This window comes from Rhineura floridana, chromosome 4, assembly GCF_030035675.1.
Source record: "Rhineura floridana isolate rRhiFlo1 chromosome 4, rRhiFlo1.hap2, whole genome shotgun sequence".
NCBI classification, from domain to species: Eukaryota; Metazoa; Chordata; class Lepidosauria; order Squamata; family Rhineuridae; genus Rhineura; species Rhineura floridana.
Genome location: NC_084483.1, coordinates 124,191,395 through 124,209,839, shown reverse-complemented (window position 1 = coordinate 124,209,839; position 18,445 = coordinate 124,191,395). Strand labels below are relative to the sequence as shown.

Genomic DNA, 18,445 nt, shown 5'->3' with positions numbered 1-18,445 from the left:
GAATTCTTTAGAGGAAGTCGTGCTTTAAATGAAGAAATATTTATATAAGCATGACTGTCAAAGATGTTTATTATTTACACAATTTGTAAAGATATTTGTAGTGCAATCCTATGTTTGTTTACTCAGGAGCAAGTCCCAATGTATTCAATGAGGCTTACTCAAACAGGGAAGCCTGCACAGAACTGCAGTCTCAAGTGATAAGGAACACTCACCCACCCCAAAATTCAGAATCATGCCACTTTAAGCTGTTTTGCAACTCTTTATACTTTTTATAGTTATTGGATTTTAAAGGGATTTATTTCTTGTTGTGAGCTGCCTTGGTTTCCAATAGTTAATCCTACATCACAGGGTTGTTGAGAAGACCACACACACACACACACACACACAGAGAGAGAGATGTAAAAATACATAGACCCCATGTAATAGTTTATTGTCTAAATGAGTTGTTAATTGCAGAACATTTAAAAAAGAAAATAAAATCAGTTTTAGTTTCCTACATAATAAAAGCAGTGATATCTATGTAAACCCTGCCTAATTGCTTTAAAAATATGATTGGAGGGGAAGAAAAATTTTTACAACACAAACACAGGTCTTTACTATGTTCACTCAAAAGTCCCATTAATTTACAGCACAATCCTAACCATGTCTACTCAAAAGAAAGTCATATTGAATTCAATAGGGTTTACTCTAGGTATGTGGGATTAGCATTGCATCTTTACTCCCAGAAAAGCAAGTATTGGATTAAAGCTTCATATTGGGAAAATGAAATGGTCTGCCTTCAAGTCGATCCCGACTTATGGTGACCCTATGAATAGGGTTTTCATGGTAAGCGGTATTCAGAGGGGGTTTACCATTGCCTTCCTCTGAGGCTGAGAGCCAGTGACTGGCCCAAGGTCACCCAGTGAGCTTCATGGCTGTGTGGGGATTCGAACCCTGGTCTCCCAGATCATAGTCCACCACTCTAACACTGCCATCTTCAACAGCCCAGGAAAATTTAAACTTGTTTGACTTGTGAACACAAGAGAAAGAATTTGATACTGCTAAAAGCTGTATATTTACTTAGTCTATGAGATTTTCGGATAAACAGGGGAAAAACAATCATTTTCTACCTTTGCAGTGGAATCTAAGGACTGCCTGGAGGCCCAGAAATCCCTTGTCAATCACAACCCTGACTTCACTTATTGGCTACAAACCTGAAAGGGCGGGGTTAGAGCAGCCAGCTAAGAGATCATTTCACAGAAGTTGCAAAGGGGGGCTGATGTATATCTTGAGAACCAGACCACCTAGAAACTTTTTTTAAAAATGAACGCTGAGAGTCTGGAGATTAAGGTGACTCACCCAGAGACCTGGAGAGGACCCCCAAAAGCTGGAGTATTCAGCCAAAAACTGGACATCTAGTAACAGAAAGTCCTCCCTTGCTAATCTCTTTCTTTCACATCATCCTATGGAGGGAAGGGCAGGACATACAGTTTAGGGTTGCCAGGTTCTGGGCCTGAGACTGATCCTGTATCTTTAGGAGAAGAGAAAGTCAACCAAGTGCAGGTGTTCTTGCAACCCTGCAATGGGAGAAACCACAAGGTGGAATTCTTGTTGGCATTCACAGAGCCAGCAGTTGGCCTCACAAAGTGGTAAGAAAGGGTTAAGCAACTCCCAGGCAGAGCCAGGGAGATAATGCGGCTCAGGTTGCTGCAATCAAACAGCTGCAGATACTAATGAGCTCAAGGCCCATAAAACAGCAGGAGAAAATATGTGTGGTGTGGGGGAATTTGGAAAGAGTTATCTGCGAGCGGAGGCTATCAAAAGTGTTGCTGTTGGGGACTGTTGCTGCCATGTATGCTGTATGCTGAACGCACCAGTAAAGTATTCTTTGCACTTAGACTGCTGTTTATTATTGCTACTACCCTGTGTCTTGCACTACCACAAAAACTTCCGCCAACAATTCTCCCTTCCCCCTGCACAACTTTTAAAGATACAGAAGACCTCTTGGTTGCCAGGCCCAAGAACACCTGCACTTGGCTGAGTTTCTCTTCACCTAAAGATACAGGATCAGTCTCAGGCCCTGAACCTGGCAACCCTACTACAGTCTTTCAAAGCATTCCTAGCTAATTCTGAAAAAATAGTATAGCAGGATTATCAGTTAATACAGTATATCTACTCCAGTTTTCAAAAATATTTTATGATGCTACTTAGGCTGGGTATCCATTGTTGATGCTACATCTCTGTCTACTCACAGTATATCACACCCCTGGAGCCAATGAAAATAAGTTCTAAGCTGTATCTCTGTGTGTTCTTTTATTGCAGCTGGCTGTCCAGATTCCTTGATTAAAGAGCTGCATCACTTCAGAATTCTGGGCGAGGAGCAGGTGAGTTAACATCTGAAAGACAGCGTCATGGTGTCATGAAAGATAGACGCTAATGAGACAGCTTCTTCTCTCTCCAGGGAAGTAGTGTGTGTCTCATGACCCTCTCAGTGGCTTAAAATTGGAGTGGGACACACATGCATACACATACACAGTATATATCTATGTGTGTAAGAGCGTTTTTTAATTCTATCCATCAGCCTTGACAGATTATTAATTGGTACATCTGCTATCTGCCACAGCTTTTCAACTCAGGAATCCTGCAGTAGACAGGCAGTGTAAAATGGCAGACAGACAAACAGGAGAATGAGCTCTGTTTAAAATGACATATTATTGCTTGATATGATCTGCTTATGCTTAACATGATCATTGTATTTTAGCTTGGTATTCTTGGCCTGTTTTTGAGCGTCTGGTTATAGCCCTCAACCTCTATAGGTCAGCTCTTTTCTGGACTCAAGAGTTTCAGATCATCCCACAATAAAGGGTAATATAGTGATGTGTACATTCTCCTTTTTAAAATTCAGAGCTACCATGGGCTGATTTTGAAATGCCTTGAATGGCTATATAAAATCAATCCACGTTTGGAAGGAATTGGCCTGTCTTTGGAGGATAGGGCTTGAGGACTGCATATGTAGAAAGATAACCACCTTTAATTTATGACTAAGATTAGCAGCTATGATAATGTTTTTTGGAGGTGGGGTATGTGGTCACTAAGTATCAGAGCATATGCTTTGAATGTAACCATGTCCGAAGTGGAACCCCAGGAATCTGGGCTGTATGGAACCTGCAACCAGATTTCATCTGACCTTCTGGGTCCCCTCCCAACCATCAATTGTTCAGCGGGGAGCAGCTCAGAGGGGGAAAGACTTTGGTCCTTGTGTAACTGTAGCTGCAAGAATATACGCTACAAGAAGAACAAGGCAGAGGGGGAATGTCTTAGCAGAAAGGTAGAGTTATGTTCTTGAAAATATGCAAAAAGTAGTCATGTATTTTGTGATTGCATGCATGCAAGTTTCAGGGTGAAATTGCATTTTGAAGTCTGAGGCTTTAAATCGTTGTAAGGCAGGATTTGCAGTTCAGCTGCACATTGATCTTATTTTCAGGGATTACTGAGTTATTTTTGTCTTGTGTGCAATCAAGACAAATACAGGATGCTGGAGAGCTTTATTGTTCAAACTTAAAAAAAATTTCTATGGAGAAAATAGAAGGTAAAACTTGAGAAGAATTATGAAGAATTAAATATATGCTTATGTTTCCAGAAACATGCTTGTGTATGGAGCAGGTGGGGGGGGCAGGGAGACAGAGAATGTGTGTTTCTGTGTGTGTTCAAAGGGTGCATGATTGGGGGTATCTGGACCTAACAGCTGTCCAGTGGGATAAAGCTGCCCTAGGCCCAAAAAAGGTTCCCTGCCCCTGAACTGTTTCTTTGATTTTTCATTAATCACAGGTCCTGATTAGGGTTACCAGGTGTCCGGTTTTCGGCCAGAGTTTCTGGTTTCTGGGGGTCCCCTCTGGGTCTCCGGCTAACTCACCTTAATCTCCGGACCCTCAGCTTCAATTTTAAAAAAATTAAGTTTCTAGGTGGTCTGGTTCCCGAGATATACACCAAAACATCAGCTGCCCCCCCGTGACTGTTAAATCTCTTTGACAGATCTGTATAGCACAGCCTTTCCCAACCAGTGTGCCTCCAGATGTTGTTGGACCACAATTCCCATCTTTCCTGACCATTGGCAATGCTGGCTGAGGCTGATGGGAGTTGTGGTCCAACAACATCTGGAGGTACACTGGTTGGAAAGGCTGGTATAGCAGCTCCTAGCTCTAACCCCACCCTTTCAGGATTGTAGCCAATAAACAGAGCTTGGAAAAGTTACTTTTTTGAACTACAACTCCCATCAGCGCAATCCAGTGGCCATGTTGACTGGGGCTGATGGGAGTTGTAGTTCAAAAAAAGTAACTTTTCCAAGCTCTGCCAATAAGTGAAGCCAGGGTTATGATTAATTGACCCAGACTTCATTGCAACGTCAGGAAATAGTAGCTTTGAGATCTTCAGTTTGAGGAAGTAAGAATATGGCTTAAAGTTTTTTTTCTTCTTGTGTGCAAGAGTCAGACCTTGGGCTGTTGGAGAGGGCAGTGCTTATAAAACCTTGGCAATATGAAAGTATTTAATCCAATACTTGCTTTTCTGGGAGTAAAGCAATGCTAATCCCATGTACCTGGAGTAAACCCCATTGAATTCATTAGGACTGACCTTTGAGTAGACATGGTTAGGATAGTGCTGTAAATTATTGGGACTTTTGAATTGTGTTTGTGTTGTAAATTTTCCCCTCCCCCTCCAATCCTATTTTTAAAGCAATTAGGCAGGGTTTACCTATGTATCACATTTTTTACTATGTAGGAAACTAATACTGATTTAAAAAAATATATTCTGCAATGACCAACTGGTTTGACAATAAACTATTATATGGGGTGTATTTTTACAAGTGTGTGTGTGTGTGTGGACTCTTTCCAACAACCCTGTGAGGTAGGGCTGGTGATTGGAAACCAAGGCAGCTCACAATAAGAAATAAAACCCTTTAAAAACCAATAACAATAAGACAAGTATAAAGAGTTGCAAAACAGCTTAAAGTGGCATGATTCTGAATTTTGGGTTGGGTGAATGAAGTTTATTTATTTATTTTTATTTATTATTTGATTTATATCCCGCCCTTCCTCTCAGTAGGAGCCCAGGGCAGCAAACAAAAGAACTAAAAACACTTTAAAAATAATAAAAACAGGCTCTAAAATATATTAAAACAAAACATCTTTAAACATTTTTAAAAGCTGTGACTCCAAAATTTATTTATGTATTTTATTTACAACAGTTATATACTGCTTTATTGTAAAAAAATTTAAAGCAGTTTACAGAAAGAGTTAAAACAATAAAATTATTGGCAAAAACAGTTGAAGACATATATTGAAAAACATTCAAATTAATAAAACCAACAATGGGTTAAAAACAGATTTAAAAACATAATAGCTTCTACATGCGTGGATAGGCTTGCCTAAACAAAAATTATTTTAGCAGGTGCTGAAAAGAGGCATCTGCTTAATGTCAGTAGGCAAGGAGTTCCAAAGCATAGGTGCTGCCACTTTGTTGTTGTTGTTGTTATGTGACTTCAAGTCAATTTTGACTTATGGTGACCCTATGAATCAGTGACCTCCAATAGCATCTGTCATGAACCACCCTGCTCAGATCTTGTAAGTTCAGGTCTGTGGCTTCCTTTACGGAATCAATCCATCTCTTGTTTGGTCTTTCTCTTTTTCTAGTGAATCATGTCTTCTCATTATGTGTCCAAAGTATGATATGTGTCCAAAGTCAGAGGAAGGCAATGGTAAACCACCTCTGAATACCTCTTACCACAAAAACCCTATGAACAGAGTATCCAAAATGCTGCCACTTTACAGGACTGATTTCTTACAAGAGCAGAACAAGTACTATGTGGCACCCATAACATGGGAAGCATAGCTTGAACTTGGCCTTGTAGCAAATCAGCAACCAATGCAGATTTCAGAGCAGAGGTATTTTGTGCTGATAGGATCTCACTCATGTCAGCAATCATGCCGCAGCATTCTGCATTAACTGACTGGCTGCAAGGATTTTTTTAGTTTTGGTTTTCGGTTATGAATCCTGACTGGTTGTGGGATGCTAAATTGTCTGCCTTACTCATAGGAATCTTGTTGTGTTTGGTATAGTATTGCATTTAGGAAAGCATCATTGAATTTTGTTTTTCATTTTCTGTTTGCATTTCATTTACCTTTAACCTCGCTCCCTTACATCCGTAGAAGCAACAGCAGTGGTTGCATGTGCTCAGCTCAACCCCCTAAAACCCATTGATGATGCACCTTGTTGGTTGCATGGCAGTTTGTTTCTTGCCCAATAGTGGTAAAAGAGAATTCACATATTTGAAAGTGTGGCTGTAGTTGTTGTTCCCAAGCTGCTGCTTGTGAAGGTAGACCAAACCATGTGTGTTTTCTCTGTCAATTATTACTCACTGGAATTGGGCTGGCTGTCAAAGTGAGTTTATAGCAGCCCACAGGGTAGACAGAAATGGTAGAGAATCTTCTTACTCTTACTCATTTCTCAGACCTCTTTCAGAAGTGAAGGGTCAAATCTGTAAAGAAGTTTGGAGCAGCCTGTGATGTTCCTGTATGTGAATGTAATGTAAATATGGTAAGTGCAGGTTTATTATAGGAAAAATGGTAAGTGGAGTGAGTGAGAAGGGGGAGTACATGGGCTGTAGAATGCTGGATGATGATTGGCTGTGTATTTGAATGGCTGAAGGTATAAATGAGAGGATGACAGTTGAGTCGTGGTGGGGGTTGGACAGGGTGGTTGTGGACAGGGAGGTTGATGTGGAGAGTAAGAGGTGGCTGTTGAGATATTGGATTGGGAGTTCTGAGGCAAATAGTAGGAATTAGGAACATAAGAGAAACATATATGAAACCATATAAGTATAAGTAATCTTGTTATTCTTAGTGTTATCAATAAATATTTTCTTGGTTTACTTAAAGCCTGATTCCTCAGCGGGGGGGGGCACAGACCAGGGGGGAGGCAGAGTAACCAAGGCTGAAGAAGAAATAGTATTGAATGGTGGCAGCGGTGAAGGAAGAGATATTGTATCAACATCCAGTACCATAGAGCAACCCAGAGCTGTGAGCTTCATAGGCAAGAGGCTTGAGGGGGGATTGGGAATTACCTATACACACAGACACAAGGTATCAAAATAACCAGGAAGAGACTAAGGCACAGTCTAGAGGTTATATTGGATACACAGAGTGTTGGGTAGTGTGGCCTAGCAGGGGGATCTTTTGAGATCTGTGCTAGAGCGGAGAGAGGTAAAAATAAACACGACGATCCTGACTGCTGGCAGCCACGAGGGTGAGCGACACAGGTGGTGCCAGGGAAGGACATCACACAGCCACATTAAAAGATAAGGGCAGGGCATTCCAGGCAGGGGGTTGCCAACCCTGCTTAGATGTGGATGTCTTTGCAGAGGATCCCTAGTCAAGCTTTACCAACAGCACAATCCAAACTGTATCTACTCAGAAGTGAGTCCTGTTGAGTTCTATGGGGCTTAGTCCCTTAGTAAGTGTATTTAGAATTGCAGCCTTCAGGGGCATCCATCTTTACTCCTGAATGTTCCCATCTAACATCTCCACAACACTAGGCTCCTTTCTTCCTACAGTGGCCTTCTGGTGACTGGCCTGGCCTGGTGGCATGTAAACCCTCCTTGCCGAAAGCAAGTAGGCTAGATTAAATGTTCCTTATCCAGGCTCCATCTTTTAGCTAAAATTTCTAGCTTAATTTCCAATCAGATTTTTTTTAATTGTATGCTCCAAGCAACTGTGATTGATGCTTAATGTATCATACTTAATGACATCACTGGGGCCTGCCATGTGACATCACTCAGGCCTGACCCTATAATCTCAGGTTTTGGGATGCTTCTGACCTGGCAACCCTAGTCCTGATTCTCATCTGGATCACAGTGCATGGGGAGCAGAGGTTTATCCCTTCCCTTTCAAGCCACGATCTGGACAAAAATCACCCCCTACATGCTACAAGGGTTAGAAAAATGTTCCGGGGGCAATCTCTGTTTGGATTTCAACTAGAAGGGGAAAAGATAAACCTCTCCTCCCCATACCATCTTACCCAGATGAGAACTGGGGCCTCCTGTGCCTGTAATTAATTTTTTAAAACCTAAGATATAGGTGCTTGCCATGTATTTAGTGTAATGTGTAGTTTAACAGTCAAAATCAGTTCACGGCATCTCCAGTTAAAAGAAACTCAGGTAGCAGAGCTGGGAAAGACTTCTGCCCAAGATATTGGAGAAGCACCACCAGTACTAATAGACAGTGCTAGGCCAGATGAATAATGTGACACAATATGAAGACAGATGCATATATCCATATTGCTCAGATCAATGAGCCAAGTATGAGAGAGATATAGAAATATAGGAGAATGGCAAATTGAAGATGGTAAACCAGTGTGGTCAAAGTTCATGTCAAAACGTGAAATCAAGACACCTGTCATGATTCTGGAGAACGAGATCCAAGGTGGGACAGAGAAGGATCCCTTGCCCGTAATACAGGAATAAAGCACACATAAAGACATTGCAGCAGGGATGGAAAACCTCTGGCCTTTCAGATGTTGTTGGACTCCATCAGCCCCAGATACCATGGCCAATGGTCAGAGATGAGGGGGGTTGTAGCCCAGCAACATCTGAAGGGCTTCAGGTTCCCCATCTCTGAGTTACAGCATGCTAGGGTGTGTCATAAGTATCCTTGGGCAGCAGACAAGTCAGAGAGAACTTTGCAGCCACTGGCATCTAACTGGAATAGAGGCCTGATTTCAAAAATCTTTATTTATTTATTTATTATACTTGTATACCGCCCCATAGCTGAGGCTCTCTGGGCAGTTTACAGTAACTAAAAACAAATACAATTTAAGATACATCTTTTAAAAACAATTTAAAACACAATTTAAAAATTTAAAACAATATAAAACACATGCTAAAATGCCTGGGAGAAGAGAAAAGTCTTGATCTGGCGCTGAAAAGATAACAGTGTTGGCGCCAGGCACACCTCGTCAAACAGGTCATAATTTGGGGGCCACCACTGAGAAGGCCCTCTCCCTTGTTGCCATTATCCGAGCTTCCCTCAGAGTAGGCACCCGGAGGAGGGCCTTAGATGTTGAGCGTAGTGTACGGGTGGGTTCGTATCGGGAGAGGCGTTCCATCAAGTATTGTGGTCCTAAGCTGTGTAAGGCTTTATAGGTCAAAACCAGCACCTTGAATCGAGCTCGGAAACATAAAGGCAGCCAGTGCAAGCGGGCCAGAATCGGTTTTATATGTTCGGACCGTCTGGTCCCTGTGACCAATCTGGCAACTGCATTTTGCACAAGCTGCAGTTTCCAAACCATCTTCAAAGGCAGCCCCACGTAGTGCATTGAAATAATTTGGGACAGGGATGCCATGTGTTTGGAGAAGAGCAATAAAAGTGTTTCCCTTATATTTGAAATATGTTTGTCTTTGTAGGATGTGCTATTACAGATATCTAAATGTTGCATTTCCATCCTGTTTCCTTTATCTAGTTTCTTTGAGTAGACATGACTTTGGATCTCCTTTTTGTGATTAATAAAGACAGAACATATTCTCAAAGCTTTGTGCAGAAGTAATTTACATATTCTTAGTCAGCCATAAATATTAAAAATATTATAGAAGATGTTCTCGTAACACTTTTTAGTAAAATCATCTTTTTACTAAAAGATTATTATGATTTCCCCTGTATGTGTCTACAGTGCCCTCCTGTCAGACCCCCACCTGCGGTCTGTTCTCGTAATGGATCTCTCACACTGGCCCCAGCACAGGTCTCTCATGATCCCACTACTAGGCACCACCACCTGACACTGTAATGAAATACTGACTCTGTAATGCAATACTTCCCTGAGACTGTGCCTTAATCTCCTCCACAGATTGCTACGTAGTGTCTGGGTGCACTTACAGGCCACAACCCTCCTGTATCTTTCTGCCTTTAAAGATTACAGCTCTGGGTTGCTTTGGATACTGTTACACTATCCCTTCATCGCTGCCACCATTAATACTTTTCCCAGCTTTGGTATTTACTCTGCCCACCCTTCTGGCCTGTAATATCCCAGCCAAGGATCAGGTGTGTTGTTAAACCAAAAACTATTTATTTAATAACACAAGGAATAAACAAGATTACTTTAAGTTCAGTCAACATGTGTGTGGTTACATATAATAGTTTTCTCTTTATATATCTTAGTCTTAAAACCTGCCTCACTACCCTCCTAAACACAAATCCACCCCTCCAAAACCCAGAACCACCCACCACCCAACCCCATCATTCTCTCATTTATACCTTCAATCACCCAGATGCTCAGCCAATCACAACTCAGCATTCCTCAACATTCCAACCCATGTACTCTCCCCTCTCACTCAGTCCACTTACCACATTTACCCTACAAAACTGACACTTACCATAATTACTGTACAACATTTACAGGGGCATCACACACCCCAACTTACTTTACAAAACAATAGTTTTCAATATTGAGGCTGCAATCCTATCAAATCTTTCCTGGAGGTCTAGAGGTCACATTGTTTCAGGTTTCTCCAGAGCTTGGAAAAGTTACTTTTTTTGAACTACAACTCCCATCAGCCCAATCCAGTGGCTGGGGCTGATATGATTTGTAGTAACTTTTCCAAGCTCTGCTCGCAATTTGGGAATTAGAAGCAGTGCAATCTTCCCCTCCATTGCTTTGTTTAAACCTGATCCATGCTGTAGAATGTGTTGGAAATAACATGGTTGAATCTGAAGGTCACAAAATGGGATGTACTACTTCGACTGAAGGTGGGGATCACAACTTTGAAAGCTTCCCCATATGTAAACAAAAACATAACTCCTGCAAACAGAAGGCAAGCACAAAAAGAAGTGGGATGGGATAGAATCTTTCTTCATTATTTTTTTACTTGCAGATTTTTTTAAATATGGGCATTCCAAAATGGTATCCTCCCCCTGAAATCTTCAGTGGTACAGCTCACTCTGCTGCCTTAGAATTCTACCGCTTTGTTCTGCTACATGTGGAGATGAGGTCTTAAGAAGCAAAGGTCCAGCCTTCTTTCTACCCACTTAATTTCAAAGGTTTATTGCAGAAAGTGAAGGATGATATCAAAGATTCATTACCTAAGAAATAAACCTTGCTATATATATATATATAGCAAGGCTGGCTATCTCTTTACTTGAAGTCAGTCACAATCATAAGCAGGAGAGCTTCAAGAAGCCTGAAAAATTAGACAAGTAACCTTTGCTTAAGGCTCAGTTATGCCAGCAACTCCATTACTTGCATCAACATTGGATCAAATAGGTCCAGAGAGGAGGTGGAAATCCATAACTATTCAGATGCTTTTTTTCCCTTAGCCTCAGCTGTCACCCCATGAAAATAATTTATTCATGCTACAAAAGTGAAGCAGGCGCAGATCATGGAAGTGAACAGGGAGGAATGGTTACAGTAACATAGGATTTGGCTTTTGGTTTGCCATTACATCTGAATGGGGCCAATGTGTGCAATGGTCCTAAACCAGAGGTGGGAACCCTTTTTCAGCCCAAGGGCCACATTCCTTCATGGACAACCTTCTGGGTGCCACATACCAGTGGTAGGTGTGGCCAGGCAAACACCACTCTCCATCCTCCATCCCGGCAAGTAAGACAGCACAAGGACACATTCCAGCCAGGTAAAATCACAAGAGGAGGGTGCAGAGCTGGGCTAGGGAGGGGTGTGGCCTGAATAGAGACATGAGAACCAGATAGAGAGGCCTGTAGGGCCATATTCAGCCTCTGGGCCTGAGGTTCTCCACCCCTGCCCTAAACCATTCATTGGAGATTATTTGAGATTATTTTCCCATTGTTAGAGAGAGACTGTCTCTTCCTCCCTGCTTCACCTGTGTAGAAAAGCTCTCAAAACCTGGGATGTATAGCTTTTAATGGGTGCTATAGGAACTTAGAGGATAAATGCAATCAATGGCTTGATGGAAGAGAGGAAACAGCCACAGGTTTATCAATTCAAATCATAAACTATAAAAAGTAGTTATCTGTTGTGTATCGGGCTTGTGGGTAATGTAGCCTCAGACACAGAGCTGGTGTGGTGGCATGAAATGTTTAGTTGCTCAGGAAACTAAGGATACAGTCCAACACCTGTAAAGGAAAACAAGGTTGTTATTTTGACAGGGATTAAAAGCCCATGTAGGGGCTGTAAGCTGAGTGCTGGAAAGAATTTCTGTGATGTAGGGAAACTAGGGAGCCCAGAGCGAACAAGGCCTTATGGAAGGGTACAGTGTAGGGAATCCACTGAGAAAGAAGGTAGAGACACACTCGCTATTCTGCCACTTCCACCTCTCTTTTCTGAAAACGGGGGCACATGACATTTGTCAAACCTTACCCCCTTTTACTGTACAACCTGATGGGATCAGCACAAGTGTGTTTTCTTTAAATTCAGCTTTAAACAGACTTTGCAGCTGAATGGCAGATTAACCCCTTCCCCTTCCAGGTGTTGCCAATATAAATGCTTTGCTGTAGGCAACTAATGTGCTCACAGCCAGAGTAACTTAAAGGAAAGAAGGGCGTCCTAAGGAAAAGTAAAGTGGAGACAAGGAATTGAGAAAAGGAGGCACTAATCAGAGAGAGTACTCTGAAGAAATAAGGTATGGAGGAGGAGCTATGTGCTATAGAGAAGCTGTCTAGTATAGATAATGACAGAGGGAGACAGGAGTGCTAGGAAGTATGGTCAAGAGACAGAGGGCCTAAAAGATATAGTTTGTAGCTCTAGACCATGACATGGAAACTGCCAGTTATGGCTTTTATTGTCACTACAATGTTGTCACCTGGGAGCCCAAGGGGGATGATGAGTGCCAAAAGCAATAAGAGAAGGGGCTTGATTAATCTGACTGTTTTCAACCAATATACTGTCACTTCTTCAGCTTCAGTCTTCAAGTATAGACTCATTACTAGGCAAAAAACCTTGTGGTTTAAGAACATACCTATAGCCCTCAGATATTTCTAACAAACTTTAAAAAGCAGGGAAATTGGGCAGCTATAATGAAGGCACCAGGGGAGCAGGAGACCTGACCTCCTCTCTGAGATATTGGACTGCCCTACAAATGTGTCAAAATGCAAACACAATTTGGGTTGGTCTTTCACAGTCCAATCCACTTCCTGTGTAGCTTGGAAGAATGTGGTAATATGTGCCTCTGAGCATATGGTGACTGGGGCAACACCTGTCACCTCCAAAGATGGATAATTACATTTTTGTATGTTTGTTGGTGTTCTTCTCATTTTGCTTCTTTTCTGTGTTACTGCTGTTTCTACAGCAAATCTAACCTAGAACATTATATTTCTCTCATTATTCAACCTAGAAATCTGTGTTAAATTTATTTTCATTAATTTCAAAGTCTTCTTATTGGTCAATATCATATGATGGTGAAGACAGCCTTTTGTGTTTCAAACTGGAGGTTATGCTCTGTTTCTATTTTGGGCACATTAACAGTTGGACCTGAAACTGCAGTTCGATGTAAAATCAGACTAATTATAACCAAGAGGTCTTCTGTATCTTTAAAAGTTGTGCAGGGGGAAGGGAGAATTCCACCATGTGTTTTTTCCGGTTACAGAGTTGTAAGAACACCTGCACTTGGCTGACTTTCTCTTCTCCTAAAGATACAGGATCAGTCTCAGGCCATGAACCTGGCATTCCTAATGGGGAGGGAAGCCTGCAGTGGGCAGGGGAGAAGGAAAAAGGAAAAGGGGAGGGAGGGAGAGGAGAGATTTATTATGTGGTTATTATGTGGTTATCAAAGAAGTACCAGGGATACTGCTATATACCAATTGTAACAATTTCCTAACTGTTCTACAGAGATTTCCATGCTATGTATGCTTACATGGGATCATACATACTTGGGACCGTTATGAACATTCACTTTTTAGAAATTATCCTTTAATGACACTTCAAGGCAAGGAAGTATGATTGAAAGAATGAATCCTATAACTCACTAATACCTCTTTTTCACAACAATGCAATTTTTTGTTACAGTGATATGCTCATCCAGATTGGGCTACATAATGTTTTGGGCTACATAATGTTTTGCTGGATTTTTTTAAAAAAGAGAACAAAATGAAATAGAAACTCCTTGAAAATGTAGTTCAACTCCAAAGACAGGAGACAGCTTGGTGACTGGTAGCAAAACATATGCATGTATTCAGCGGAATCTTCTCTTTTCATATGCATCTATTTAGTTGGCTTTTGTACTGCAAAAATACTTCTTGACAGTGCTATAATAGTGTAATTATTTGGCATGATTTCTGTACTGAGCCAGTAGAAAATGTCAAATTCCCTGACAAAATATGACTTTCCCTCCAAATCGAATGTAATAAATCAATTTTCTTGCTTATAACTTGCAACAGCAGAATTGTTTTTTTAAAAAAGTATTGTTTGTACATTAATTCTTTTTAGAAAAAAAGTCTGCAGTGCCCCTTACACCACACTGGAGTTTGAGAAACTTTTTTCTTTATCAACTGTGGCTTAATAGCAGAAATGTTGGCAGTTCTTCAACTGTAATATGGCTGGCACTTGTCTTTATAACAGTCTTTTGGGTGCATTTAAGATAGATTCTCTTACACTATCTCCCCACCTTTGACTCTATTCTTTCTGCACTGACAAAGTATGGGAGTCACTGCAGAGCTGAGGTATCTGTGATTATCAACCATTCTGTTCAAGACTAACAGAATAGCTGTGTTCTGATGTAACATGGCTTCCCTTTTCTCCATTGTTGTGGCCATGAGGAGGGAATCAGAAGCTTCTACTTCCACTGTACTGTAGATTGATTAGTTGGATGAGCCAGTGTCATAAACTATGGTCTTTCAACTAAGCATAGTTAAGATTAAACTCAGTTTTTCTGGTTCAGAGAACACAGTAAACTAAACCTTGGATTAGCTGCCACGCTTACTGAGCTAAAAAGACCAGAGAGGAGCAAAGTGGCAGCAAACTCCTCCCTGGGAGCCAGCAAACTACAGTTTGGCTTAGCATTGTGTGTGAACATGGCCCAAAGCAAGCTATAGTTAATCTAAAAAGAAAGCAAAAGCTTCTGCAGCTCCATGAGTGTGCTGGGGAGGAGGGTAGAGTGTGGGAACCTAAGGCTAGGTACATCACATTTTTGTAATGCAGGATGTAGTGCATTTAAACAAGGGCAATGGCTTGAAGTGCTTGATTCAATTCCTCAATAAATTCAAGCATTAATGAAAATTGTATAAATTTAAGACTTAACTATTCAAATAGTTATGTTGATTTTTGTGCTTAAATGTAGACCCAAAATAGCAATTGATTGTTTTTGGTTCTCTGATTTAGGAAGACCTTGCAAGCATCATGCAGCCTTATTACCCCTCTTCCCAAACTTTCAAGTAATGTATGAGAGTAGTCGCAAGAATACACAGGCTAGTTCAGCCTGTTTCAGCTGTATGCTCTGCAGTCTGCACATTAGAAGGGCCTTTTTGTGCATACTGACCATCCACGCAAGGGCAGTCCTGGATCAATCAGGACTTCCCCTCATGTGGATGATCTCTAGATTGGTATGTCAGAAAAGCTTCTTTTCCTGTGCACCTAACTCACAGTTAGTAGGGGGGTATGTTTGCTGGGAGGAGGCGTGCCTTTTGGGCGTATCAGCAGCAGGGGACAATCTGCATGGCCCTGCAACCTTCTCACACATTCCTTAAACACATATTGGGGAGAGGGGAATCTGAAGCATCTGTAGCTATCAATGTGCTCCATTCCAGGAATGTAAATAGGTACAGTTTGTCATACGGCTTTTGCTTGTGAGATATTTCTGCTTGCCATAGGTGAGTGGCAAATTGCATGACTAGTATAAATGTATGTGTCTATCCTTGACATGTCTCAGAACAACTGCATTTTTTCTGTATTTGAATACCCAATTCAGGTTCTGTTTTCCAGTGAAATTTTTGCATTTTTCATATTCTAAAACTCTGTGGCACTGTAATGCACACAAAGCCCCATGTATAGAAAGTCCAGCCCATTCTTTTCCTTTTCAGGCAATGTTCTACAGTAGGGATGGCTAACCTGTGGCCCTTCAGGTATTGTTGGACTCCAACTTCCATCTGTTTCATCTCTCCAAGACAGGATTCCAGAAGTATAATTTGCAAGGCAAATATAAAACAACAACAAAAAGTGTAATAAAAGTTCAGCAACAAACAAGCGAGAAATTTGTTAAGCTGACTTAACTGTGTTGAGGTCTAGCAACCTTCCAAGCAAGCTGTCTGTGGATGGGACTGTAGAGATGCATCAGTTACCTGATACATGAGCACAATTACCACCACCCTGCCTATCTGTCACAGTTTGCTTGGTCTCTTGTCTTAGGGGGGGCTCCGGATGTGTTCTGCAATGTTCTCTTCTCTCACAAAGATATTGGGAATAAAATTTTTATTCCACCACTTCTATATATGACATTGAACAACATGTAATATATCCAAAACATTTGCATAATGCAGGTATGATTTACTGAGCAATGTCAAGAGTGTTGGCCTCAGTAGGAGAACAGTACTTAGTTCCTGTGAATAGGACAGGACTCTGACATAGCACGAGGTCATTTCTGAAAAGATAAATAATGGCAGACAAACCTCTTGAAAAATCTTCTTTGACAGATAGCTTGCCCTTAACTACTGGATTTCCCTGGCAATGCATAACTGCAATAGAGCACTGGGTGTGCTTGTAAGGCACTGTCGGAAGGCAGAGCTGGGGTCCCAATCCCGGGGAGCTGGATCCCGGAGAGTTGGGAGAAGAGTATTCGGATGGATGGCAGAGGGAAGGGGGAAGAACTTCCCCCCTTTGGAGCGAAGATGAAACAGAGGAACTGCCAGTGATAAGGTCGCTTAGCAACAGGGAGCCTAAGCCCTCCCTGGACATTCTCACGCCTCCCCCTCTTTCAGGCTCAGAGCAAGAGGGGGAAGAGGGAGGGCTGCTCACAGCCGAAAAGCGGGGAGGCAATTTACCATCAGCCCCTCCCCTATCCCCCATCCTGGAATTGGAAACTTCAGAAGAGGAGGGGGTGATGCTTCCCCCCTCACCGCGCACACGCAGACAGCTGAAAAGACAGGAGAGAAGGGGGGGAAGGCGGGCAGTACCTGAGGGGCAGTTAAGGAGGAGCGAAAGATTGCGCGCCCGTTTGGCCCCTTCTTAAAGAACAGGCGGGAAGAAGTCCCTTGCTCTGTCAACTTTCTCCCAATGCCGCAGGACCTGTATCCCTGTATTGATTCATGAGAAAACGCAGTCTTTGTTTGGACATTACCCTAATAAAACACAAATTAACTACAATCGTTGGTCTGGTTCCTGAGTCACATCCTGGGCCTGACAGCTTGACAGAGCCACCTAAATCACCCTCAATGCTCTCTTCACTTGACTGGGACAAGATGTCAAAGGGAGCAGCGGGGGGGACGAACCCCACTTCTGAGACGGAAGAAGTGGAACTCCTGAGGACTAAGGTAGCTGATTTGCAGGCGGATGTTCAAGCCCTGCTAGCAGCAGTCAAGGCGCTGAAGACGGATAATCAAACCTTGAAGGCCACGATAGACCAGATGCGAACAGACCCTCCAGCTGCCGCAGTAAAGGTCCCCATTGGACTGCCCCCAAAATACGCGGGACAAAGTGATCAGTTGGCAACTTTCGTGGCTCAATGTGAGTTATATCTGGATGTCAGGCACACGGAATTTCCAGACGATGGGGCTAAAGTAGCTTTCGTGATTAGCCTCCTGGAGGGAGAAGCTGCAAAATGGGTGACTCCGTATCTTGTGAGAAAGGATACTGTCTTAGGAAGGTACAGAGGATTTATACAGGAGATGACCGAGATGTTTCAAGACCAGCAAAGGGCTGAAACAGTAGCGCGGCAACTAGGCGCTCTGAAGCAAGCTAAAGGGACTGTTTCCGAGTACACTAACGCTTTTAAAATTCTGTCCCAGGAAACTGGTTACAATGACTCCGCCCTGATGTTTATGTACCGGAGTGGATTAAATGCTGAAATCCTGGATGAGTTGGCCAGGACCTCCCCCCCCCCCGCTGACCTACCAGGGCTCATCCGGCTATGCCTACAGATAGATCACCGGATGGAGGGAAGGCGCCTGGAAAGGAAACAGGAGGTCCCGAGATACTCAGCCTCGGCATCCCGCAACAAGACCCTTCCCACTACAGGGATGGCAGATAATGCAGCTGAGGGACAGGGAGGGGCTAGGCCAAGACTGTCGGAAGAAGAAAAGGAAAGACGACACCGGGAACGTTTATGCTTTTATTGTTCAAAGCCGGGCCATGTGGCCAGAGACTGTGGACTGAAAGGGGGGAAAGCCGAGCCGTTGGGAAACTAGAACACCCAGTCCACGTGCAGGCCGGTGGACTGGGGGCAGCATTGTATAAAGGCCCCCCAACGATCCAACCTCCCTCAAAGGGGGTGTTGGTCTTGCCTATTCGGATTACAACTTCCAGA

General features: G+C 42.5%; 1 protein-coding gene across 10 annotated transcripts in view; it reads left to right on the top strand.

Annotated features, from left to right (window-relative positions):
* The window catches only part of PRKN (parkin RBR E3 ubiquitin protein ligase), a 1,296,326-nt gene that overhangs the window by 1,093,757 nt on the left and 184,124 nt on the right, over window positions 1-18,445 (top strand). For all 10 annotated transcript variants that reach the window (XM_061624330.1, XM_061624331.1, XM_061624327.1 and 7 more), the window contains one exon: window positions 2,302-2,363. In XM_061624330.1, the coding sequence (XP_061480314.1) occupies window positions 2,302-2,363 (62 nt within the window). The remainder of the gene's footprint in view (window positions 1-2,301; window positions 2,364-18,445) is intronic.